Here is an 18517-nt window from a genome sequence, read left to right on the forward strand (position 1 = left end):
GAAATTCGAGTTTTTATTAAACTAACTTCAGTAATCATTTTCGTTTGCATCTTTTTACCTAGGTATCACCTTTCAACTTTTGCGATCTAGATTAGGAAAACCTTAAGTTAATCCATGCAAAGTGATGACAAAACATTTTTCCCAATTTACCTAATAAGTACCTAGTACTTACTAGGTAACTGCACTTGCATTTGTTTATTAAGCTCCTTTAATATGAAAATGTGTTGAAGAGTAGACACAGATATTTGTTTCCAAAACGTGCTTACAAGACATTGAGAGTGATTAGTATTCAAATGAGAACTAAACTTACCTAGTACTGATTAACTATCTAAGTATTTAGTATGCGGAGCGCGCTACAGAAATTTAATTCGAATCGAACCGAACAGAGATCATCTCTGACAAGCAGCGTTACTTTCGTCCTTTCTATGCAATCGAGATTTCAGTGGGAACCACTAGTAGGTAGGTAGTAGTTTCAATCGCTGAGGTGGTGCGTTCGCGTCCCGGCCTCGACGGTGATGTACGAGTATTTAATTAGGACTTCCTTTGACGCCGCGTCTCGCCAGTTTACTGGAATTAGTTTAAACGCATTTAATTATAGTTTGTTTTGTTTCACTCGACACGCGTATGAAATCTTTATTTTTATTAGTAGGTATACCTATTTGGGCGTTGGAATACCTAAATTCTTAACGCTGAGCGTTATTATTACGGTGGAGTTTTTGACTTAAACGTAATCCAATACCACGGTTTATTTATTTCCACTAGTGGGAGGCTTCCCACCCTACCGGCAAAACCGTACAGCCAAGCAATTTAGCGTTCCGGTACGATGCCGTGTAGAAACCAAAGGAGTAGATATGAGATTAATGAAAACTGTCATATCCCTTCCAGGTTAGCCCCCTCCATCTTAGACTGCATCATCACTTACCTACCACCAGGTGAGATTTCAGTCAAGGGCTAAGTTGTATCTGCATAAAAAAATCATCATCATCTAAACTCATCGCACTCATTTTTGTAATAAAGTAACAGTCTCCTAATAATCCTTTGAACAGTAACTTTAAATATTAATAAATACAAGTGTAAATTAAAAATTTTCAACACCCCCGACAAATCATTTTCAAATAAATAATTATGTATATCTAGGCAACGTCCATCTTGACAGGCTTGACAACTTAACATTTGTTAATTGACACTTGAATATTATGAACCTAAGGGTTATCTAACCTTCTTTTCTACAAGAAAACTAGAAAATAGCTGATAACTTTTAAACGGCTGAACCAATTTTTTTGGATTATAGCTAAGAACAGTCTCGATCAAGCCACCTTTCAAACAAAAAAAAGTAAATTAAAATCGGTTCATTCGTTTAGGCGCTACGATGCCACAGACAGATACACAGATACACAGATACACAGACACACAGATACACAGATACACACGTCAAACTTATAACACCCCTCTTTTTGGGTCGGGGGTTAAAAATAGTACAAGTGTAAATTAAAAATTTATTACACCCCCGACAAGTGAAGGTTACAGTAACTAGAAAAAAGCTGATAACTTTCAAACGGCTGAACCGATTTTCTTGGATGATAGCTAAGAACACTCTCGATCAAGCCACCTTTCAAACAAAAAGAACTAAATTAAAATCGGTTCATTCGTTTAGGCGCTACGATGCCACAGACAGATACACAGATACACAGATACACACGTCAAACTTATAACACCCCTCTTTTGGGTCGGGGGTTAAAAACCGTGCAAGGAATGCGTACACTTTTTGATTTCGGAGTCCCTTATAAAGTTGCAGCAGTTTTTACACAAAAGTAAGTACCTACCTATTCAATAGGTATTAGCTATGTGTTTTAGATTCGTGTAGATATGCCGGGTGCTCACATATGAAAATGAAATGCAAATGGCGTCGGTATTCCCACAAAACGTCGCGTTGTCTGCGATTTCCTAGAGACTGTCGGCGCGTATGTTACTCGCAAACACACAGGATACATCACAGAGGTCCCTACGGAGCTTCGTGGAAGCGCTCTGTTGCTATGACTCCCACGAGATCCGCCTGCCGTGAGAGAAATCCATCGATATTATAAATGCTAAATTGTGTCTGTCTGTCTGTTACTTTTTCACGGCTTATCGATTTTGATGAAAGATACAGAAATACTTTGCGAAACGAAGCAAAGTATACACTTTGTCTCGCTTAGTCATATGGCAACAATACATGCTGCACAGTCAACAATCGCTTAGTACACAATTTTGTTATTTTTTCTTGTACCTATTACAAGGTACCTAAGGTACCTAACGTCTTGCTCATTTATAAGGGCAACAATACGGACTGCTCAGCCAGAACTAACACGGTGATAAACGTACCTTGTTACACGACTGCGGAACACAAAGGAGTGTTAAGTGTTCATCAGTCTATATAAAATGTTTTGTTTTTGTTGGTTTGTGGGTCAGGTGTCCCACGACACACCACACATCTTGTATTATACCTAATGACGGACGCTAAAACTGCATAAAGTCTACTAAACAACATGAAAACAAAAATAGTAGGTAGGTACTTAGAGGTTTCCAATTTGCCATTAGTAATATTCAATAATCGCAAAAGTGTAAATAGAAAAAGGATAAACTTTTTATGATTGCCTGAATTGCGGCTAGTACCTAATGTTATGTTTATTAAAACTTCTTAATCTAATTAATGATGTAATTATATTTTTTACGTGAAAAAAGGCAATTGTTTTCCAAATTTAAACTCTTGAACAAAGTAACCCCATAATAATTCCTATCAATAACAAACAGTTAACGAATAAACTGGCAATTATATTAATAAAAACTGTAACAACTAATGATTATAAAGATTCTACAAAAACTTTAATTGGCTGTTAGGAACGAAGCATGGGTGTTTTGTAGAGTAAGAGATGGTTGCTTGATCCGCGATGTATTCAAACCATGGAATTGTCACCCAAGTATGAAAGTATCATCAAACTTTATATTATGTCATACTAAAAAAATACCTTGCTGCAGCTTAGCCTTCCATTAGATGCTTTACTTTCTTAGGGGGGACTTATCTAAGACCCGCCTGTGGTGCCTTATCTATGTTCAAAAAATGTAGCATGGTTTTTATACGAACGAGTTTTTGAGTCACAAATCAAGAGCTACAGCTGTGCACACACTGTAACACATAGGCCACTTTCAGATTGTCCAAAGTTTTATAGCCTCGTTTTTATTCCTCGCTATGATTACTTCTTGATTTTACTATATTATATAAGCTTAAGTCCGACGTAAAACTGATCTTCGGAGGAATTGTGATAGGCTTGGCTTACATACCGTTGGCTCTCGAACTATAAGGCAGATGCGATTAAGGTCATAGGCCACTTTCAGATTGTCCAAAGTTTTATAGCCTCGTTTTTATTCCTCGCTATGATTACTTCTTGATTTTACTATATTATATAAGCTTAAGTCCGACGTAAAACTGATCTTCGGAGGAATTGTGATAGGCTTGGCTTACATACCGTTGGCTCTCGAACTATAAGGCAGATGCGATTAAGGTCACGGCATTCGACACCGATACACTATTATCTGTAACAGTCATTGTAACAGCCTAGCTGATGACGATTCCAGCTCCTTTATATTTCCTTTGACGATTATTTTAGTGTATAGTCCACAATAAAATTTAAAAAATATGAATAGAATACGCGGCGATGAAAAACACTGCATTGACTAGGCAGCATGCACAACTAACCGATTTGAGTGAAAGAGACAGAGTTTTTTCAACTTTTACTCAATCTAGTAAAACTTAATAAGCTGTATTTTTTGTATTTTTGTATACATTTCTCTGACTTATCAAACAATATGTTCACAAATATTTATAAGATTTCTATCAACAAGTGTAAATTAAAAATTTATAACACCCCTGACAAGTGAAGGTTACAGTAGGTAACTAGAAAAGAGTTGACAACTTTCAAACGGCTGAACCGATTTTCTTGGATTATAGCTAAGAACACTCTCGATCAAGCCACCTTTCAAACAAAAAAAAAAACTAAATTAAAATCGGTTCATTAGTTTAGGAGCTACGATGCCACAGACAGATACACAGATACACACGACAAACTTATAACACCCCTCTTTTTGGGTCGGGGGTTAAAAATGTCTTGTTTCTGCGTTCTTTTTCTTTGATTAATGTGCACAAATTTTATTTTCGCATCAAACGTTTTAATGGCGTGGTGCTCGGCGGTCTCTTCGTCACTCGTTCCATGATTCAAACGTACTTATTTATTAGTTTCTAGAATCATTGAGTTTCATTAGTTAGTATTCAAATGAGAGCCAAACTACGTTTGTTTGGAGCGCACTACGAATAAAACCTCTTAATCGAGGGTCTATGAAGTGAAGAGGGACGGGACGTTTTAATATTTATTTTTCTCTGTTGCCACTTTTTTGTCAACCGTACCAAGGTTGTGCGTTTTTCGCCGTGTCCCTTAATGGGGGCACTTGTCACGGGCGTCTTATTTACGATCCGCGATAGCAATCGGCGCCTCCTTACCACACTGCTCGCCTGGTACATGCGAACGCAAGATATTGATAAATGATAACTGTTGCTCATCTTATCTTATCTTTTGATGTTGGTGACAATAATAATATAACAGGTTTGAATAATTTTTGCGTGAAAACGCGCTCACCTTAGTTAGACTTAAATGTCAGTGATAATGCCAATGGACAAATAAACCATTCAATTCAATTTAATTTACTTTAATGCAAACTATTTTAATATCGCAGTGGCCATCCATTGAAAGTTTGAAATAGCCATAATAAATTAATACATTAACGCCAATTCGTGTGACAAGATTTCTTTGCTCAATTTACACAACTTTCATTATAAGATATGTAAGATGAGTTTGTAACAAAATGAAGTTATGTTGATAAAGAAGTATGTATAAAGATAAAAACTTCAGCGTTATAAAATACAAACAGCTTTCCTGCTACAATCATGTGTTGATCTTTGATAAAAAGCCTCTAGATCGTCACGATTCTTTAGCATGCGGAGAGCAGAGTGTTCGTGCGAAAATCAAGATTAAATAAATCTGCACGTAACTTCTGCGTTCCTGGTATGCTTCACACGGTGAAGAGATAATTCACACTAATCTGGTTGGTGGATCTTTTGAGAAAACTGTGAGATTATGTGACAATTTATGTGAGCTTGGTGGATATCGCTGTGCATACAAAACAGACTAGGAATAGAAGATAATTTTATGACGTAGCATTTTACTTTTGTTTTAAAATTTATTTAACTATTTTGCTGTGGTGAAACAGAGCTCTGAAAAACGATAGCTATTCGTTTCGTTGCATATCTCATAGTGCCTGGTGTCATTAATTAGTTATTATCGCAGTGCGTTAATTAGTAGTTATCGCATAGTTTGAATGCAAAGTCACTAGCCAAAATAAGTAGGTACATAGGTACGTAGGTACTTCTAGGTAGGTTTCTTTGATTTTTCGACTCCAGGACGTAACCTATGACTGTGCCAAATTACGTCAATATCTGTTCATCGGTTTAGCCGTGAAAAGGTAACAGAGACAGACACACTTTTGCATTGATAATAATTATTTGTTTGTATGGATTCAAAGGATTTTTTAAGTAATTATTTAAGGCTTTTTCGGAATTCTTAGGTATAACGGATAGGTAGGCACCACGACTAAAACGATGATTTTGAAGTATCGATATTCAAACCCAAATTTTAAGTAACAATAATATCCAGTATATTCTATAACTTTAATAAATATAAATAAATTAATTTAAAACACTAGTAATGTTTATAAATAAGTAGGTACAGGCTATTTTTTTATCTTAATTTCTATGGAACCTTTGACCGACACGTCAGCCTATCGTAACCTAAGTTACAATCTAAAATTAAGTTTTGATTTAATAATAATATATCGTAGCTCATTATATTTTGAGCTGTTGCCATTATGCCAAAACGAACAATAGCTGATTCTCATTCATACACTGCCAAACAATACCTCTCATATAACCAATCATATCTAACACGTGTCAGCTCCCACAATCTGGCACTCATCCCGGCTGCAGGCCCGCGCGTGACTGAGCCACATTAGCGATAGGTAACATGACGCTAATGTGTGAACTACATGAGTGTTTCTAATGTGCTCAACTACATAGTTATTGAATAGATCATTCAGGGGTGGAAGATAGTTTAAGAAAGATTATTATACAGTCGAAGATCATGTAAATGATAAAAGAGCGTGGATTTGACCTCCAGCTCGCTGCAGCAATGCGCGGCATTTCAATTGCTTTTTATACATGGCATAATAATTGTATATCAAAGCTTTGAGAAGAGCAATCGCCGAGTTTCTTGCTGGTTCTTCTCGGTAGATAAGGCATTCCGAACCAGTGGTAGATGCTTTTGACGATTCAAAATAACTTGTAAAAGTCTTAATTGAATAAAAATATTTTGAATTTGAATTTGAACACGTATAGTTTGATCAAAACTTCTTGTTCACTATAACTGAATGCCTACTTTCGCTAATGATATGCTACTTGCCTCATTTTCAGAGCTAGAACTTTGTGGCCATCGGCCTGTGAAAATGAAACTTGTAAGTTATTGTAATTTATGTGGAAATCATAGAACTGGACTATACTTGTATAATTTTTAGTATCTATTTAATACATTACAATTTTTTTTAACGAATCTTAGCTGAATTTTCAAGTCAACTCCCATAGACAATCACTTGCATCTCTACAAACAAATTAAAAGTATGTATTACTAGTACTACCACTTGTACGTAGAACCTCCTTACTTTTTTGAGCTTGTTAAAATCAAATAGGTACAATATACTTACACCAGTGCTAACATCACAGCTTTGGTATAGGTATATCTGACTAATTTCACTCACAACCATAATATTATGTTGGTAACGTAAAGAAGTGGTAGGTAAGTAAAGTTAGCAAGTGGCGCAAAACCGTGACTGTTAACATTTGGATAGGTTAACATAGGTCTAGTATAACTTTGGATTTTAACAGAAATAGAAGCCTAATAAAATAGCTAAGAAACCATTGCAAAGTGCGATGCACGATATGCAACCAAAATAATTATTTGTACTTACCTTTTGATGCCATCCAATATGTGGTTTTAAGACACTTGAATGGAGTGCATTTGTTTTGACAAACTATATTTCAAGGCACCTGCTAGATTAGTGGTGGCCCTTACACGAGGGTGGAATGAAAGCACAGGGTGCCCTCGAGGGGTGTTCGTTGACAAATTGCATAACAATTGAATCGGACGTTTGTGCCTATCACCGCCCCTCACGTTGTTCTTGGAACAATAATGTGTATTGTGTATGCACTTTGGTATAAAACAAAGCATTTTTGTTAATGTTGTGGAAATATTTGGATTTATTTTGTTCATGTATATATTACACACAGTTCAGTCTTAAAACATTTCCTAATCCTAAGGTTGTCTGATAGAGATCGCTACTAGGTAAGCAATATGGCAGCCTGTGTGTTCTAATTCTTCCTTGTTCTCTTATTCATTATTGTCTCTTCACTATGCTGTATGTTGAAGTGTACAAATAAACGATGTAATCACTTAGTTGGTTGCAGTAGATATACTTTAATGTTAACGTATTCAAATGCGTTTTTGTGCGTCCTGCTCACTTCACTCACTGTTACCATAACTACCTAATAGGTACATATTTTTATGATTGAAGTTAGCAGGAGATATTAAGCCCTGCCTGTTGACATTAGATTTTTCGAATACTTATGTTAGTAAGTAATGCAAAATCTTTGCACTTACTAACTTAATTACGAAAAAGAAAGCAGGCTTTCTAACAGGACTTTTCACTAAAATTTTACTTTATAGAACCTTATACGAATGGAAACAATCTTTGAGTACCTATTAAATAGCCATCCTACCTATTAAATAATCATTTAATGATACTATTGAATTTTTATACACAATACCTACCTCATTATTCGCCAAAAAAAATTCGTATTTGGGTCCGTCTTGTACTATTACCCCAACCAGGAATAGAATAGGCACGTGAGTCCTTTTATGAATCGTCAACTGAATCTACCACTGGTTCGAAATGCCATTGCTACCGAGACCAGCAAGAACTTTCCTGTTGCTCTTTTCTACAATATTATGCCATGTTTAAGTGATTGCAAATATAATAATGACAAACCTATAAAGAACCCCCTAGTTTGATAGAACACCATTAATCATAGTTAAATAACAAATTCGGTGCATTAATAGCTTGCTCTACCAGAGGGTGAATTGCTCTTATATTTGTTTGTTAGTCCTTGGTCCCTTGGGAATCAGAGTAGAATCAGGGATGCTGTATGAAAGTTGATATTGAGAGAATGGAATGAAATCAACGACTCGAACTATGGTTTATTTAACGCGTGTTTTGTTTCAGTATATTTAACGTACTTACCTAGTCGTAAAAGCAATTTTTAAAAATTGTACTTTCCTCAAAAATATGAGAAATACATATATTGATGTGAAAAGTGTGAGTAGAAAAAATATTTATAAATAGTAATATGATCCATATAAAACTACTATACCAATTAGGTCAACCCAAAGAGATTATTTTACAGCGGCCACATATAAATAAATTAAGAGCTAACGAACAGTTTACGACGTCCTCACGTTTACGACGGTGCAAGTGTTACTCGAAAAGTGGAGTTATTTTCGAATTTATTCCACGCGCTATGTTATTATTAAGGTCATAAAGCGACTTCCTATAAAGCGCTTTTTTTTGTTAACTGTTTTGTATTTGACCACGTCTGATGAAAAGGCTATGACAGACTATTAAAATTATTGATCGATGTTCAAAATCCACTACCTTATAATACATATTTTTGTCTTGAGTCCAACATGAAACACGTTTATTCTGAATAGGTTTAATTGAAGAAACTCTTCTTTCTTGTTTTATGTGCAATAAAGTCTTCTATCTATTTATCTCTTTATCGGCGTAGTCTTTTTTCGATCAATTAATGTGATTGAATCTACAAAATTTGATTGAGTTTGATAGGTTAATATTCAGATGAAAATCAACCACGTTTGTATACAGAGCTTGCTAAGTAAACTTCTCTTAAGTAGTAACAAATTGCATTTTCTGAAAGAGAATTTCTCGTTATTCCAGGTGCTGAAGTACTGCGAGCACCTGCACGGGAAATGGTACTTCAGCGAGATCCGCGCGATCTTCTCGCGCCGCTACCTGCTGCAGAGCATCGCGATAGAAATGTTCCTCGCAAGCAGAAGTGAGTTATGATCAACCCATTTTCGCCCCACTATTGAGTACGGGTCTCCTCTCAGAATGAGAAGGGTTTAGGCCATAGTTTGCCACGCTGGCTGGCCCAATGCGGATTGGCAGACTTCACACACCTTTGAGAACATGGAGAACTCTCCGGCATGCAGGTTTCCTCACGATGTTTTCCTTCACTGTTAAAGCAAGTGATATTTAAGTAATTGCTTAAACCGCACATAACTGAAAAGTTAATGGTGCGTGCCCGGGATCGAACCCCCGACCTCCGATTAGGAGGCGGACGTTCTGACCACTAGGCTATCACAGCTTTCTTTGAGAAGTGAGTATCCATCTCTAAACTTATCATCATCATGGGTTGATCGGTTCTCAGAGCTATAGGTATGCTCCGCCCATATGACCCATATGTGCCATTTAGCAATGCAATTTCTTGGGCTATATCAGTCACTTCGATTCTTCAACGGGTCTCCTCATTTCTAATTTAATTACGTAGAGAAACTCCGTGTTTTCCGTGAGGAAACCTCATGATGTGAGGAATTATTTAATAAAATATATAATAATGTGGGTCAAAATTCACCCACTTGGTTTGGGTCAAAGCAACGTTACGCCTGCAAATTTTGAACTAAATTAATAAGAAAGAAAGAATAGTAAAGTGAATTAACAAATAGGTACCTACAGTACGAGTACAGACAAATCTAGATAACATTTGAGCGCTTCACCCTTCGATAAAAAGTAGGAGATTAAAGCATTAAATGTCTTGTTTTTCCAGCGTCAATATTCTTCGCGTTCCCGGACCAGGCGACGGTGAAGAAAGTCATCAAAGCATTGCCACGAGTCGGAGTCGGCATCAAGTATGGCATCCCACAAACCAGGTAAGTACTAGCTATACAGTTCGCTATTCATCGAATAATAAAAACATGGCATCGTCAAATCAATTAAATATCTAAGTTTTAAAAACAGACTGCTTGCATCTAAGGCTACAAGCCGACTGCAAAGTGTAGTTGACATTAGCATTACAAGTTGCAACAGGCTGACTGACTGCCTAGTTCCCATGCAGTCCAATGTGCCCATACAAGAACTGCACATCAACTGCACGTCGTCGTGCAGTTGATATAATATCTGACTAACCGTTTGTACAGATCCTAAGCTAATCTCCCTATAATTTAACAATGTATAGATTGTTTGAGATAGCTGGGACATTAGGATACGCCGAATTCCGACATTTATTAAATAGACAAAAATCAAAAAAATTACCAATTATTAAGAAGCATAAACTGTTATAGTCTGAAACTCAGCATTTTTTTTTTTTTTTTTACGAAATGTTATCATTCTGAAAACAATATTATATCGGTCTAGTTAAGTGACAAGTGCAGCCATCTCTGATCAACATGCTGAACTAGAAGGCTTTTACGGAAAGGTGAGTCATGTTTTCGTTACGATCACGTTATCGATCCATTCGACATTATACGAAAATACGGAAAACGTATCTAGATGGCGTTTCCTTCACCGTTAAAGCAAGTTATGTACTTAATGTATTTAATTGCATAGAAATTAAAATGCACATATAACTCCGAAAAGTTCGAACCGAAATTAAAAAACTGCACAGATTTAATTGAGTTAATGAAAACTGAAATGATGTAGGTACCTTGTAGTTGTAATAGAAGGTGCATTCAAGACTGTAGAAGCTAAATTATCTAGCTTTTTTTTTCTTGTTCATAACATAATACAATTTTTTTTGCGTGGTAATTTCATTACATAGTAGGGAAAAATCCGTTGTTAATGAATCAATGTGCCTTATCAAAAATAATATGTTTGTGGAAATTGTAATTCACTAAACTAACGGTGAATGTACCTAAAGTGTTTAAAAAGTTTAGCTATGAATGAAATACTTCTAAAGCTCAAGTCCTACTGCGGGGTACTTAGAGTGACGCAACGATAAATAATTCTTAATTTTTAACTATTAAGTTCTCCACTTAGTAGGAAAAAAATTCCCGTGACCAAGGCTTAGATGCACGTTGAATTGTGCTTACCTAACTACTTTATACTAATCAATCACTATGGGATTAGAAAATAAGAATTCCGTCTGTAAAAACTTTACGTTTTGACTAGATTGGTTGTTGGTACTATAAATAAAGATTTTTTTTGGAAAAAAACAACACTTTAATATCACACAAAACATTCATTGACTCAAATCACAGTAGTCATAAATATTTAGATAATAACTTATAATTTATTTAAGCTTAAACCTTAAGCATATTTAATATAAGTAATGAACTTCGTAATTTGACAACTCTAAAGTTTTCGGATTAACACCAACTTGAATGATCAGTTCGTTTACTCAAAGACTTCAACTGAAGACCTCTTACATAACATTGTATAATTTACTATTGTAATAATTTATTTCTTTATCAAAAATAGGTTGCCCGTTTCAAGCATATATTATTATAATAGTAGGTAAATCTTATGTAACATCAGAAATAATTTTGAATGTACAAATAATATATAAATATAGGTTCGGAAGCAATATAATTTCATAGTTAACAATATTTAAGACAACATTAATAATTGTAAAAGTGAATGAAATGGCTGGAAATGAACTAAAGTAAGCAAAAAGTACATTGACGAAGAGAAAAAGTAAATTCATCCGTCTTTTCTTAAATGTTCTCATGTTAATACCATGTTAAGTATGAAGTTTTACTACGTAAAAAAAATGGAATCTAGTTGAAAGTGACTCGCAGAATCGCGACGAATAGTTCCACCCAAGTAGGTACATGATTAAACATTGAAGAAAGGACGCGTTTCTACGCTTCAACACTGCGGTGATGTAACTTTAGCCTAAGATTAAAGTACTATTTATTAATGTAACAATAATTATTCATTTTTATTAACCTTGTAAACGCACTAAGACTATCACAATGGAATGTATCACTTACTTACTTAACTCTAAACTCAATACTCACGCAACACCCATAATACTGATCACATTAAATATTTATAAGTATAAATTAAACCTCAACTTAACTCTAAATGCACTCAGTAAAAAAATCACACGTAACAAATTATGATGGAAACAGCCTTATGACAAGTGACGTAACCTAATGAAACGCGATGAATGTTGAAAAAAAAAATGAAAAACCGAACGAAGCTGACACTACATTACTGTATTTGTAATTACATACTAATTCCACCTACGATTCGATTTCACAAAAAACTTCGCGTTTCAACGGTTGACATCGCGTATTACCCATAAACAGGTATGTTTCTATCTCAAAATTCTTAATAAATATGCATCACAATATTGTAAATTCGATTCTCCGAACTGCCACGCCCAACCAATTAATTGAGCAGAAAATTCCACTCCCAAGACCAAATCGGTCATTTGGGTAAACTGAACCATCAAAAGCTCAAGTGTAAGTTATAAAGTAAACAAACGTGACACTATTCTACAACATCATTATCACTATCATATCAACCTGCGGACGTTTAATTAGGAACATAGTTTTTGTTTTGCCTAGTGAGCGCCACTGCACTTCCTGTCACACTCTTATTAATATCGTCAGTCTATCGTGCGCTCTAGGCTACGCTTTCACAGGCCTCTTTCTAGGACTTTTCGGCTCGAACGTCCATCGCCCCTAAGACAAGCATCCCATTACCACTTCAGCTTGCTAATGGTTTAACCTATGACCTTGGATCTTCTACAGATTTTCAATACCAACTTTATTCAACAAACATATCAACACAATTCCAGTATAACGTTTGTTAACATGATAGCTTATACTCAGTGCTCTAAGTAATTCCTACTCATGATGGCCGTTGCTATGTATTTCGCAAGTATTTTGCATCCAGTCTTTATCTAACTCCTTTCCCTTTTCCAATGATATAGAAGCCCCCGCACTGTGCCTTCTTTGCACCGGCTTCCCTTCCATTACTTTTTTAACATACCCTATTTCTGGATCTCCATCTTTCTTTTCCTCGTCAAACTGTCTCATTATCTCATTCAGAGTTTTGCCTTTAGTCTCTGGTAGGAACAGGTAGCAATATGCTGCGCCTATTATTGCGCAAATAGCAAAAAGATACAAAGTCCCATTGCTCGTCAACAAATACTCTAATTGAGGATAAGTTTTGATATTAAAGAATATGAGGACATAAGCGCAACATGCCGTCGCACCAGACATCACTCCTCTTATATCCTGAGGGTATAACTCCCCGGACATTATCCAGGGGAGCTGGAGAAATCCAACCATACTGAATGAAACGTGGAGTAAAACACACGCTAGCTTAATTAATGGGGGACCATTTAAACTGTCACATATTGCCGCTCCGAGCATAGCAAATCCTAACAAAAGTCCAGACGCAGCAGCCAATGTCTTTCGTCTAAAACTATTGATGAGACACGCCCCCACTGCGCCCATGAAAACTCTGACCCCACCAACTATTATAGAAGCTGTAAATTCATTAACACTGGTACCAACTGATTTGAAGAAGTCGACAGCGTAATACAAAATTATATAAATCCCAGACATTTCTTGGAACACAAAGAAGACAATCAGCAAAGCGAAAGGTTTCAAGACACTTCTGCGTTTAAAAAGTCCCATTTTTTGTCTAAAAGTCATAGATTCGTCGGATTTTCTGTCTTTGGTAAATTCCATTAACTCCTGTTGGGCGGTATTATTGTTCTGTCTCAACCAAAACATTGAGTTGTAAGCTTCTTTCATCTGTCCTTTGGAGGCTAGCCATAGTGGTGATTCCGGGACGAAATACATGAGGAATGGTGTTAGTAGAGATACTCCAGCACAAATGGCGGCAACTTTACGCCAGTGCACGAAGGCTCCCAGAGAATACACGATGAATATGCCAGTAGACACTAGTCCAGGTCCTAGAGCGCTTAGCACCCCACGTTTTTCTGGCGTTGTGATCTCTGCTACGTATATGTATGACACTGTTGACATTCCTGGAAATGAAAACAAGATAATGTAAACAACTGATACGATGTTCGGTATATATATTTAAAGATTTCTCGAGATAAATCTAATTTGGTATATTTAACACATAATAAAAATTGCAAACAAAGAGCTAATTAAAACAGTTTGTCCCAAACATAAACAAGTCTGGTTTTTGAGTACTAGAATATTCAAATTTATAATTAATCCGTATAAAATTAAGAATAGGTAGGTACATTTAAATTTCATTCTTTAACTAAATGGGCATTCAACGAGCATCGAGAACGTTAGCGGTACCTATGGAAGTAGGTATAGCAGGTGTTTAGTCTTCGAAAACAGAAATTCTAAACAAATGAAGCAATTTTATGGCAAGAGTTACATGGGTATCAGTCTAAAGAAAAAACCGTATGAAAAACTGCGTCGAAGAACCAAAACTTACGACGTGGAGGCTATTTATGTTTGTAAACCGGAAGGGCAGACATATTCTGGAATAGAAATCGCGAGGGCATACATATCCTGATAAAGTATGTCCTGAAGAAGGAAGCGAGTGGAAAGGGAAGGAGGATGACCAAGTATATAGTGGGGCGCTCGCCTATGTCCAGTTATGAACACATTTTAGAGGTAATCTCAAACGCAAGCAAAGGGCTTCCCCTTCCAAGTAACCCTGTTGGCAACCAAATGCGTCCAGAGCTCACAGACGCCATCAAACTCTACCCCAATGCGCCAGCGCGTGCCACCCTACCAAGGCAAAGCATTATGTAGCGTGGACACCAGACTCTCAAGAGAGACTGCTCTCTAGTGTCCACCTATTATCTAATACGTGTAAATAAAGTGTAAACACATACATCGCTGAAAAAACCGAGGCTGATAAACGTAATTAACTCTTACCAATAGTAAATCCAGTGATGAACCTCCCCACACATAGGAAGACATAGGTCTCGGAAAAGGCGATGACCAGCCAGCCGATGAGGTTGGGCAGCACGATCGACTGCAGGAGCAGACGTCTGCCCACCGCGTCCACCATCATGCCGCCTAGCAGAGCCCCGATGGGGTTGGATATCACACCGAGACTGGCTGGAATAGAACAAAACATACAAATTAGATTAGGTGCCTCTACTTTTTAACCCCCGAACCAAAAAGAGGGGTGTTATAAGTTTGACCTGTGTATCTGCTGTAGCATCGTAGCTCCTAAACGAATGAACCAATTTTAAGTTAGTTTTTTTTTGTTTGAAAGATGGCTTGATCGAGAGTGTTCTTAGCTATAATCGAAGAAAATCGGTTCAGTCGTTTGTTAGTAATCAGCTCTTTTCTGGTTTTCTTATAAAGGTTTTACTGTCGGGGGTTTTTTAAATTTTGAGTTAACGATAATTATATTATGCTGAACCACAGATGTCTAGAAATGATATTTCAACATCTTCTCTATCACCAACCCTTCGCCTGACTCACTACTGAGCATGAATCGCCTATCAAAATAAGAAGTGTTAAGGCCATAGTCCGCCCCACTGGCTCAGTGCTGATTAACAGTCTTAACATGTCATTGAGAGCATTATGGAGAACTCTCAAGTATGCAGGTTTCTTCACGATGTTTTCCTTCACCGATAAAACAAGTGATATTTAATTGCTAAAAACGCTCGTAACTCCAAAAAGTTACAGGTGTGTGCCTGAGATCGACCCTCCGAACTCCCGAATAGGAAATTAACGTCTTAACTACTAGACTATTATGATGATATTTGGTACAAAGCATTTGAAATGAAATCTGATTTAATGCTAAGCAAAGTTGACTGTTAAGTAAACAGTTTAATCCGATCGTATTAATTACACTAATCCCTTATTTATACCGCACTAAGCCCTTTCCATTAGCAGAACGTGCTTACAAATAAATGTGCCCTATTTTGCCCTTTATCGAGCCAAAACGTTATTGTAAGTACAGGCAAATAACCTTATCTGATGTTTGCACACCCGCTACTAAATGTTGACTTTTCCACTTTCTGTGCGCAGATACTTATGCTATTCGCGTGATATAAACATGATGCCCTATTTATATTATGAATGCGAAAGTGTGTTTGTTTGTCTTTCAATCACGCCGCAACGCCGTCACGCCGTAACTAGGTGATTCTTTGTATGAATATACCTAGTTAAAGACCTAGAGATGGCATAGGCTACTTTATATCTGGCCGGAAAATAAAAAATTCCTATGGGATTAAATAAAACTAAATCCAGGGCAACCTCTAGTTAATCATAATAAGGAGATTCAGCTTTAGTACTCGCATGTTGATTGCAGCGCTAAGTTTTTCATATTTCAGTAGGTATATACTTATTTGATTGACGAAGTAAAAGTTAGATGTATGGCGTGCCTGCCTGTCTATCTCAAGCTGCCCATTATTGAACACGAGTCTCCAAAGTGAAAGTGTTAGGCCACAGTCTACCACGTTGGCCAAATACGGATTGGTAGACCTTTCGGAATATTGCAGAGAATTCTGGTAAAAATCTTTAGGCATGGTTTCCTCGCGATGTTTTTCTTCACCGAATGATATAATTGGTACGAAGCAAATGGTTATTGATCATCGAACCCCAACTCCCTCACATAAGCTCGCCCGAAATCTTAACCACCAGGCTATCACGCTGTTTTTGTAATCTGAACACACAGTAATATATTACGTGGCTAAAAGACGTCATTCACGTGTCTACCTACGCTTCAGGTTCAGAAGAAATGATAAACAGACAATGTGCATGGTTGAACACACGCCTATATAGTGAGAATTTGAATGATATTTAATACAAATAGCAATTGCATGACACATTTATACATTTATATATCTAGTTACAGTAGGTACCTATTGTGATCTTTACATTCTTGTGATCGATCTTTACACACGTACGTACGTGCATGCATGTTGTTTGTTAGTTCATTCAATTAAATTGGAATTTGTGGATTCGAACAAGCTGATTCGAATACGTGGATGTCAAGCAATCTACGTTAGACCCTAGCTTTACTGATAGAAAGAGATAATAGATGTTCTCTTACCAATCCATGAGCTCTGCTCGTAAGAGATGGCCGGATATTCGTGCGTGTACTGAGGTAACAGAACTGCCGAGAAACCTTGGCAGAATCCCACCGAGATGTTGATAGACTGCGCGGCGAGGGCCGCCAGCACCTGCAAATTTGTGAAATCCTGGTAAATGAAGATTCATCGGCTGTGATACATACTATGGTTCAATTATTAGATGGCCGAGGCTTAGGATCGAGGGGTCGGTTACCTTAGCCCATTTCACATGAATGAGAAGGAAATTTTTTTGTTTTACCAAACTGAAATCCAATCATGGTATCCAAATATTCACAACGTCCACGTGGATTTTTTAAAATGGGACCTCTTTAATTTTGCAGGATAAAAAATAGGCTGTAACTCTCCAGGTCTTTATTTACCTACTCGTATATCCGGTGCCGTAGACTGATTAATTTGATGACCCTGGATTGATTCATCTAGGTGTACAAATATACTACTTTGTTGAATTTATCCCCCTAATGCAGCTAGGTGAATCAAGTATACCTACTGATTAGTGCATTTAGTATTTGAGAATACTTAACTGAGAGTTCTAAGAAAACCAAAAGACCATTTCGTTCGATTTTCGCCTCGTTCAAAATTTCGGGTAGAGTTAATCCTATTTTATTTTTTACTAGCTGATACCCGCGACTTCGTTCGCGTGGATGTAGGTTTTTTAAAATTCCCGTGGGAACTCTTTGATTTTCCGGGATAAAAAATTAGCCTATGTGCTAATCCAGGGTATAATCTATCTCCATTCTAAATTTCAGCCCAATTCGTCCAGTAGTTTTTGCGTGAAGGAGTAACAAACAAACACACACACACACACACACACACACACACACACACACACACACACACACACACATACAAACTTTCTCCTTTATAATATTAGTGTGATTAATTCATTTAAATCATTTAAAGAAATTACTTCGATCCGCTTTGCTGCAGTGCAACGTGATTGAATGACAAACCAGACAGAGAAATAAGCAGACTTTCGGATCTGTAATGTGGATGGGTAATGATAACAGCTCATAAACCCATCACGAAAGTTGAAACTGCATAATAAGATCGCAAATAATAGTTAACAAGGTGTGGCACGGAGCGTGCAACCGTAAACCATCCCAAATCGATTCTTCACTACAATCGATATAGGATAAATCGAGTATGAACCTTAACAATTCAATTAACGTAGGTACATCATAAACTGTTGTTATTGGTAAAAGAGTTTCTTTAATCTACAAATATTTTTTTTCTAAAATTGACTTAAAT

General features: G+C 36.7%; 2 protein-coding genes across 14 annotated transcripts in view; one reads left to right on the plus strand and one right to left on the minus strand.

Moving 5' to 3' along the window:
• Window positions 1-18517, plus strand: part of LOC123876254 (neurobeachin) — a 507523-nt gene that overhangs the window by 424381 nt on the left and 64625 nt on the right. For all 11 annotated transcript variants that reach the window (XM_045922451.1, XM_045922447.1, XM_045922450.1 and 8 more), the window contains 2 exons: window positions 9145-9262; window positions 10034-10136. In XM_045922451.1, coding sequence (XP_045778407.1) covers window positions 9145-9262; window positions 10034-10136 — 221 coding nt within the window. The remainder of the gene's footprint in view (window positions 1-9144; window positions 9263-10033; window positions 10137-18517) is intronic.
• Window positions 12797-18517, minus strand: part of LOC123876258 (facilitated trehalose transporter Tret1-2 homolog) — a 56231-nt gene continuing 50510 nt past the window's right edge. For all 3 annotated transcript variants that reach the window (XM_045922466.1, XM_045922467.1, XM_045922468.1), the window contains 3 exons: window positions 17230-17359; window positions 15093-15278; window positions 12797-14215 (listed from right to left, as the gene is read on the minus strand). In XM_045922466.1, coding sequence (XP_045778422.1) covers window positions 13062-14215; window positions 15093-15278; window positions 17230-17359 — 1470 coding nt within the window. In that variant the 3' untranslated portion in view covers window positions 12797-13061. The remainder of the gene's footprint in view (window positions 14216-15092; window positions 15279-17229; window positions 17360-18517) is intronic.

This window comes from Maniola jurtina, chromosome 21 (assembly GCF_905333055.1).
Source record: "Maniola jurtina chromosome 21, ilManJurt1.1, whole genome shotgun sequence".
Classification (NCBI taxonomy): Eukaryota; Metazoa; Arthropoda; class Insecta; order Lepidoptera; family Nymphalidae; genus Maniola; species Maniola jurtina.